At 34.4% G+C, this 8,863-nt stretch overlaps 1 protein-coding gene across 2 annotated transcripts in view; it reads left to right on the top strand.

The window, feature by feature from the left end:
- Window positions 1-311: 311 nt before the first annotated feature.
- The window catches only part of chp1 (calcineurin-like EF-hand protein 1), a 13,733-nt gene continuing 5,181 nt past the window's right edge, over window positions 312-8,863 (top strand). The window contains exons 1-4 of one of the 2 annotated variants that reach the window (XM_016474724.1): window positions 312-486; window positions 529-646; window positions 4,658-4,730; window positions 7,286-7,366. In XM_016474724.1, coding sequence (XP_016330210.1) covers window positions 580-646; window positions 4,658-4,730; window positions 7,286-7,366 — 221 coding nt within the window. In that variant the 5' untranslated portion in view covers window positions 312-486; window positions 529-579. Of the gene's footprint in view, window positions 647-4,657; window positions 4,731-7,285; window positions 7,367-8,863 lie in introns of both variants that reach the window. The other variant, XM_016474723.1, reaches the window with a different exon arrangement.

Here is an 8,863-nt window from a genome sequence, read left to right on the forward strand (position 1 = left end):
ACCGAAAGGAAATAAATTGTAGAGAAATAGGTTTAGGTTATTTATATATTTATATGGTTTTGTCTTTTGAATGGCTTTCTGTATAACCCTTCAGTTCTATTGTGCTGTTCTCATTTTGTGAATGTTGCATTTGTCTGATATGGCATCCCCATTTCATTGTCACTCCACCCGCTTAATAAAATGTCTAGGAATTTTGTGTTCCACCCTCAGCAAGACAGAACACGCCTGGCCCCTTAAATCCCACCCACTTGACAGACAGCTGCACCGACCAATCATAGCGCGTTATTCTATGGGCGTGTCCACCCCGCACACAAATACCGAATCGGCATTTGCAGACGTCATGTAGAGCTACTCCGACCAACCTTTAGCTTAGCCTTTCAAACTCTTCCTTTATTCAGCTAGATTTGATTTGGATCGCTCCTGAACCGGTTGTATTTAAGAAGCTGGAGGTTAATAACGCGGGACAGACAGTTGTGAAGGCTGACTGTTCATCCGACAGCTTTACAGAGCTCTGTGTTTAGTGATCAGGAGTGAATTTCATGTGTTAGCTCGAGCTGAACTCCAGTAGAAACAGCAGTCATGGGCTCCAGAGCTTCATCTTTACTCAGAGAAGAGGACATTGAAGAAATCAAGAAACAAACGGGATGTGAGTAGCGGTTTTGGGTGGATTAATAGTGTGTCTGGGTTATATAGACATCGCTTGAGAGTTTGGACCATGATGACACATGTAATACAGAGCTTTTTGGGAAGTATTTCATGTCCTGTGATGTGACATATGACTAAACTCCATCTAAAACTATTTTAAACAGCATTAGCTCTTTCCTGTGTAGGTATTATTGTGCTTCCAGTTTGTATGGCATCGTATTACTTGAGATAAGAGAAAATAGCTAGAAGAAAGTCTTCAAATCTTGGTGGAACTGATGTTACAGGATCTAAGATACACTCCCTTATAGATATATAATTTAAAAAATATTATTGGTTAATAAGAAGCTCGGAACATGTTATGCTTCAACTACCTATATAACTATAACATCTGGTCTGTGTGTGTGTTGTGATATGAGTGGGGTGTGTATTGAGGGGCAACAGATATAGTATGTTATATTAGAAATACTGCTGTGCATTTATTTATGTATGTATGTATTTGGTGTTATAAAAACAGAAAATGCATAAACAGTTCATTTAGTGAAAACCAGAGAACAGGAAAACACGCTATATTCTAATCTAAATTTTACAATAATTTGCATCTGTCAAACATTTTTTTATTCATTTTAAACAAATACCTAAAAAAGGCTTTACATGAAATAATATAGTTCCATGAAGAACCTTTAACATCCATGGAATCTTTCCACTGCACAAAAGTTTCTTTATAGTGGAAAGAGGTTCTTCCGACTATTAAAATGATCTTCACACTAATAAAAAAAATTTTTTTTTTTTTTTTTTTTTTTAGAACTGTGTACTACAAGGTTCTTTGGGAAACCCAATAATCTATAGCATCACTGTGAAACCCCCCCTTTGGGAGCTTTTCAAACATCTGGGTGAAGTTATGTCTGGATCGCTGTTTGCGTTGCACTAGGCGCGTTTCCATTACCCTTCAAACTGCGCAAATTGAAATTGCAAATTGAAAATACGCCTAATGGAAACGCGTCAATTTCGCAAAAACGCCCATATATCGCAAAAAAAGTTTTTACGCTCACATGAGGTGGTTTTTCAGGCAATGCAAAAAAGGAATAATTCGCAAAACTGCAATGGAAACGGCTTTTTCGCATTTACAGGTCACATGGCGTATGCAAAAAGTCATATGATCATTCTTCAATGTACTATAACCTCCAAGAAACACTTCATAAGTGGCCGCGCTCCAGTATAAGGGGCTTTCTCTACTATTAATGCTTAGACAATTTACACTGCACACGTCTGTGGTGCAGTGTGGCTCTGATACTGTCACTGAAGCTGATTACGGCCACTCAATGCTTGTGTTTATTCCAGAATCCAGCCATATAAAGATACATGCATACGCCTCCTTTGAATAAATATAGCCAAAATCCATTGCCATGACTTATCGCGAGAGGCAAAAGGTTACGTTTTAGTCGCATAACATTGGTTAACGTAAACGTAGTCATTTCGCAATACTTTTTTATCGACATTTATAAAATATCGCCAAAGTTTTGCGCAAATCTGTAATGGAAACGCGCCTACAGATGAACATAATTCAATTTTAATGACACCGTTTGCACCTGTGCATCTGCAGTTAGAGGTTTACAAAATGTTATGAGGGCCAAGCAGCAATTTCCAATCTCCGCCGTCTCAGTGCTTCGGCCTTCTGTACGGATGAACCACAGGGAGAGAAACGTGCACCCCCACAACATCTAGAAATAGACTGGGGATATGCTTTATACGTTATTGGAGCTGTATGGGTTATATGTTAGTCTTTATTTTGCAGACCACACATACCAAGCTCAAAAGGTCTGCAGGCGGTCTAGCTGTTAATATTCATACTTTCTAATGCCAAGATTTGTATGCATGTGTTTCATGACCTTTTTTACATGTTTGTAAGCCCAGATTTTACTACATTCCTTTAAAGCCACATAAAGTGCTCTCCTTCTTGTAATTGTCTGTTTTTTTTCCGCTCTCGTCCTCTGGTGTGAAAACCTACTGGGCAGAAGCCAGGATTTCACACTGCTACTCTTTATGTGGTTGTGTTTTAACTCCTGACTGAACGTCACTTTGTGACTTCCTCCATCATGTGGGATGGTTCTGTATTCGTTCACCTCATTTACTTTAAATCTGTGTTGATCAAAGACTGAATTGTTGTGGAAGATGTTCCACTGATGTGGTCAGTAATTGGCTTTACTGTGATAAAATGGGAAACCACTTTCCATGAATACATACTGCGCCAAAGCAGCTTTTCTCTGTTGAATGGATGTTCCAGTTTACATTGATTTCTTTACAATTTTTTTTAGTTTGGCTAAATTGTGTTGAAGTGAAGGAAAAGAAGCCAGTTAGTGTTCAGTATACATAAAGTATCCCAGGATGCACTTTATGAAATAATGAACAGTGTGCAAAGCTGGAATCAAAACTCGTTTTATGAAGTATGTTCCTTTTTGTATTTATTTGATTTGATTACTTTTTTTTTTTAATGAAAACAAATCGTTAAAAAAAAAACAAGTGTCCAAATAAAGTCTAGAGTATGTTTGTAATATATTAGCCTAAATAAATAAATGCTTATTTATTTAAAAAAAAAAATTCAAAGTACAGATTTATTTATTTTTAAAAAAGATATATGCAGAGTACAAATGTATATATATTTAAAAAAAAATTATTTACTTCCAGGATATTTGGTACATTTTGTCCTTTCATTTATTTATTTAAAAAATAAATGCAAAGTACAAATGTATTTTTTCTTAAAAAAAAAAAATGCAAAATACTAATTTATTTAGAAAAAATTATTCATTTACTTCCAGAATATTGGACACATTTTCTGATTTATTTTTATGTTTGTTTAGTTTCTTTATTTATTCATTTGCTGACTTAATGCAAAGTGCAATTTTATTTATTTGGGTTAAAAAAATATGCAAAGTACAAATTTATTTATTAAAAAAAAAAAATATATATATATAAATAGGCCTATTTATTTACTTCCAGGACATTAGAGATATTTAATTAATTAGTTAGTTCTTTATTTTATTTGGTTAGTTCTGTATTTTATTATTTACTTGCTTGCTTAACTCCAAAGTACACATTTATTTATATAATTAAAAGATGTATGCAAAGTACACATTTGTTTATTTAGTTTTATAGAATATATAGCCTATGCAAAGTACACATTTATTTAATAATAATAAAAAAAATCTTTATTCACTTAAAGCAGGATGCTGGACATTTTGTCATTCTCTTTTTTTTTTTTTTTCCTTTTTATTTGAAATTATAAGTATCAAGATCAGCTTGTTTCAACATTTAAGTGTCTAAATGGTTTCATAAATCCTGTCTACACTGATCTCAAGGTGATAATAATTCTTCCGTGATACAAGATGTTCACTATCTCTTGTCTAGTTTGAGAAATCTCTAGTGTGTTAGGTCTATATATATATATATATATATATATAGGCCTATTTATTTACTTCCAGGACATTAGAGATATTTAATTAATTAGTTAGTTCTTTATTTTATTTGGTTAGTTCTGTATTTTATTATTTACTTGCTTGCTTAACTCCAAAGTACACATTTATTTATATAATTAAAAGATGTATGCAAAGTACACATTTGTTTATTTAGTTTTATAGAATATATAGCCTATGCAAAGTACACATTTATTTAATAATAATAAAAAAAATCTTTATTCACTTAAAGCAGGATGCTGGACATTTTGTCATTCTCTTTTTTTTTTTTTTTCCTTTTTATTTGAAATTATAAGTATCAAGATCAGCTTGTTTCAACATTTAAGTGTCTAAATGGTTTCATAAATCCTGTCTACACTGATCTCAAGGTGATAATAATTCTTCCGTGATACAAGATGTTCACTATCTCTTGTCTAGTTTGAGAAATCTCTAGTGTGTTAGGTCATTCAGATAAACTTTAACCAGTACTGTCCATCTGATGATCACATCTGGGACTTGAATGTTCACTGTCCTTAACCAGACATTGTTGTGTTTGTGTGTTCCAGTCTCCCACAGTCAGATCACTCGCCTCTACAGCCGCTTTCACAGTCTCGATAAAGGAGAAAATGGAGCGCTCAGGTACGACATACGGCACTGAATTACATGAGTTGAGTAATAATGAACTTTAACAGTGTGTTGTTGCAACACCTTTGACCCATGAGGAAGCAGGTATTACACAAGCGGCTCGGTTACGTCTGCATGCTCGCTTTTAATGAACATCCTTTGATCGTCTCAGTTTGAGCGTATTCCGGCTCTGGTAAACATTCACACCAGCCTCAGGCTCTGTAAGTTAATATGTTAAGGAATGGCTAGATAAGTGTTTGAGTTTTGACTGCGAGGAAAACATTTTTTCAATTACACTGCTAAAAATACGACTTTCATTGTAAATATTCCTTGTAAAAGAGGGAGCTCAAGGACAGTTATGAAGTGTGTATTTCCTTGTGCCATAAGTGACCTGCGATTATGATCGTTGAAAGGTTGTTATAAAGAAGATGAGAAAGCAGTAGCACAGTTGTGATGGTTAAAACCTGGTGATAAATGCAGTATTAATAATGCATTTATAGCACATGTATCACACACATTGTCCACAAGTATTGCAATATGTTTTAGTGTTGTGCATTTTATATTCGAAATGGATTTGGTACCATTTCTAATTAAAGTTTAATGTGTCATCATTAGTGGTCGACCGATATTGTTTTTTTGACAGCCGATATCTTGGAAAGCAGGGTGGCCGATATAAAGCCGATATAATTGTGTCGGATTATTAGACAGACTTCTATCCATATTAGACAGAACTATGACGACGGCGAACAAGAGGGAGAATGTGAGCACTGTGTGTTCAGGCGCTGCCGTTCTCAGCGCCATCAAAATAAAAGCCACGAACACATCGGCCAAACAGGAAAACTTATGACGATGGCGAACAAGAGGGAGAATGTGAGCACTGTGTGTTCAGGCGCTGCCGTTCTCAGCGCCATCAAAATAAAATTCCCGCCTTGAACGCATTGGCCAAACAGACAAACTTATCGGCCGATGCCGATATTTGAAAAATGCCAAATATTGGCCGATATATCGGCCTTGGCGATATATCGGTCGACCACTAGTCATCATAGATTGAATAAACTATGGTGTGTTTTGAAGGATTAAAACAAAATATAGCCAAAAGTACTTTTTATTTTCTGAAAAGAACTGTATGCACTACAAAATTGCTGAAACTAGCAACTTTTTTCCCCCAAAACTGTGACCAGGATTTTTGTTTTTGTAAGAAATAATTAATTTTATTCAGCAAGGGTCTATTAAATTGATCTTTTTTTTTTAAGTTACAGAAACACATTTATAATGTTGCAAAGGTTTTCTGTTTAAAAAAAAATGCTGTTATTTTTTATACTTTCTATGCATCAAAGAACCTTGAAAAAATATATTTCCGTAAAAATAGCTGCACAAATGCTTTCAATATGAATGATAAGAAATTAAATGTTTGTTGAGCAGAAAATCAACATATTAGAATGATTTCTGAAGGATCGTGTGACACTGAAGACTGGAGTAATTCAGCTTTTCATTACAGAAATAAATTACATTTTACAATATATTCAAATAGATAACAGCATTTTAAAATTGTAATAATATTTCACATTAATACAATTTTTACAGTATTTTTGCTCAAATGTAGCTTTGGTGAGACTTCTTTCAAAAACCCCAAACTTTTGTATGGAAGTGTATAATATCCCAACTTTTTACTTGAGAACTGACTCTTTTGTAAAGCATGTCTGTGACGTGTCTTATGAAACTAAACTCGTTCTGTTTACCAAATATGCTGAAGTCACAAGCTGTGTTCTTGTTATAATTGTTTGTTTGTAATTGCAACGTCCTCTGTGGTTTGAAACCAGCTGAGATGATGGTTAGTTCAACAAACATCCTCAGCGATATGGTTCATATAAAAAAAAAAAATCCAACAGTGTTGATGACCTGCTGTACTTGTTGTCACCCCAAACATCCGTCAGGCTGAGATTAGAGACACAGGCTCTTGTTTGAACGAGAAATAGTCGCCGAAATCAGGGTGAGGTGTGTGTCCTCTGAATGTCGAGGTCACTTCATGACTTTCCTTATGCACGAGAAGGTTACTCCCAGAAATAATCCATTATGAAACTGCTTTTTCATTATTGTAATGGGATTACAGTTCTAATTGAGCACTGTAATTATTACACAGTATTCATTATTACTCATATCAGCCATATGAAGGCTGGTAGACATCAAAGTATTCTTTTAACAAGTCCCATTTTCACAGAATTAGGGATGGGCTTTCCTGCTTTATTACACGTTACATGATCCAATGTCAGCCCAAGAGCACAGAGAGACGTGTGCAAGCTGAAAAACTCTTACTGGCTCAAAGTAAAAAGCCTGAAAACAATCAAACCATGTCAGGTGTTTCAGCAGATTTACTTTTCACTAGGGACAACTGCTTTTCATTCGAGAAGGGCAGTTTTATAAGAATAAATCATTGTATTATTAAATAAGGATGGTCTCTTACATTACTATATGCACCCGGCTTGTTTCTGTAGGCGCATCTGTGTGCAAAACCTGAAATTTATCCGAAGTGCATAGTAACCCCTCCCTACCTCTCTTTTTCTCCTCCTCAGCCGAGAAGACTTCCAGAGGATTCCCGAGTTGGCCATAAATCCTCTTGGCGATCGGATAATTAATGCCTTCTTCCCAGAGGGGTGAGGAACATGTCATAAGACATATGCAACGTCAGATAGATCTTTTATTGCACCAGTATAGTACACTGCATACACACTGATTTGATTTAATGCTTTTTTTCTGCTTGTACAACGAACATAGTGCACAATAAAGTGCACAAATGAAAGAAAACAATTAAATATAAGTAAATGGAAAAGAAAAGACAAAATGGGTAATAAGAAAAGGAGAAATATGTGTCTGTATTTCACGCCAAAAGCAAAAAAATAAAATGAAAATAATAAGAAAATAATTAATAAATTCATTTCTGGATTAATAAAATTAATCTTATTTTAACTTCTTTTTTTCTGCATTGTGACATTGTTTTCATGACAAATAAGTATTAATTATGAATATATATTTACACACTACTGTTCAAAGGTTTGAGGGTTGGTAAGATTTTTTTTGTATGTTTTAAGAAAGAAGAACCATGACTGCATTTTTTAAATGTAAACAGTAATATTGTGAAATATTACAACTTCGTGTGATGACAAAGCTGAATTTTCAGCATCATTGCTCCAGTCTTCAGTGTCACAAGATACTTCAGAAATAATTCTGATATGCTAATATGCTGCTTAAGGAAAAAATCGTGTTAATATCAATATTGTTGTGCCGCTTATTTATTGATTTATTTAGAAAATGTGATACATTTTTTTCTGGGTTTCTGATGAATAGAAAGTTCAAAAGAACAGCATTTATGTGAAATAGAATTTTTTTTTGTAACATTAAAAATGTCTTTACAGTCACTTTTGATCAATTTAATGATTCCTAGCAGAATACAATTATTAATTTCTTTCAATAACAAAATGTACTGACCTCAAACTTTTGAACACCGTAGTGTGATTTTTTTTTTCAAAACAATAATGAAAATGGGGGGAAATGTGGTTCAAAGTTATGAAAATAATGTCACAATACATTATGGTTTTAAAAAAATAGGTTTCATTTTCCCTCTGAAAAACTATTTCAGTTTTTTTGTTTTTGTTTAGTTTTTTTTCCTTTTGAGGGCAAATTCTTGATCGGTTTCATACATTTGTCTCAATTTCTCAGAGAATGTAGTTTCCATTTCAGTGCTTGTGTGAATTATTTGGCTGTAATAATGTTAATGTATGAAATCATGTTCTGTAACTTCTGCAAACTCTATCATTACTGTCTCAAAACACACAGCATGTGGGTGGTGTCACATGGGTTGTTGGTTTCTTCTTGGTTTGAGTGTTCCTGTGGGCTCAAATTCCTTAAAGTATGAAGAAACCACTTTATGGGCATGTCAGTGAAAAACATTGTGAAGCATGAGTCTGAAGTTGGACAGCAGTTTCCATGTTTAGGCATCAGGGAGCTTGTCTGGGGCAACGTCTGGCCCTGCAGAGATTAAAACCATATCAGTCGACCACTAGTGTGGATCTTAGTAAACACAACATCAGTTTTAAAGTCTCTTTGTGTGTGTGTGTGTGTGTGTGTGTGTGGGTGTGTGTGTGGGTGTGGGG

The sequence above is a fragment of the Sinocyclocheilus anshuiensis genome, unplaced genomic scaffold, assembly GCF_001515605.1.
Source record: "Sinocyclocheilus anshuiensis isolate Anshui unplaced genomic scaffold, SAMN03320099.WGS_v1.1 scaffold300, whole genome shotgun sequence".
Classification (NCBI taxonomy): domain Eukaryota; kingdom Metazoa; phylum Chordata; class Actinopteri; order Cypriniformes; family Cyprinidae; genus Sinocyclocheilus; species Sinocyclocheilus anshuiensis.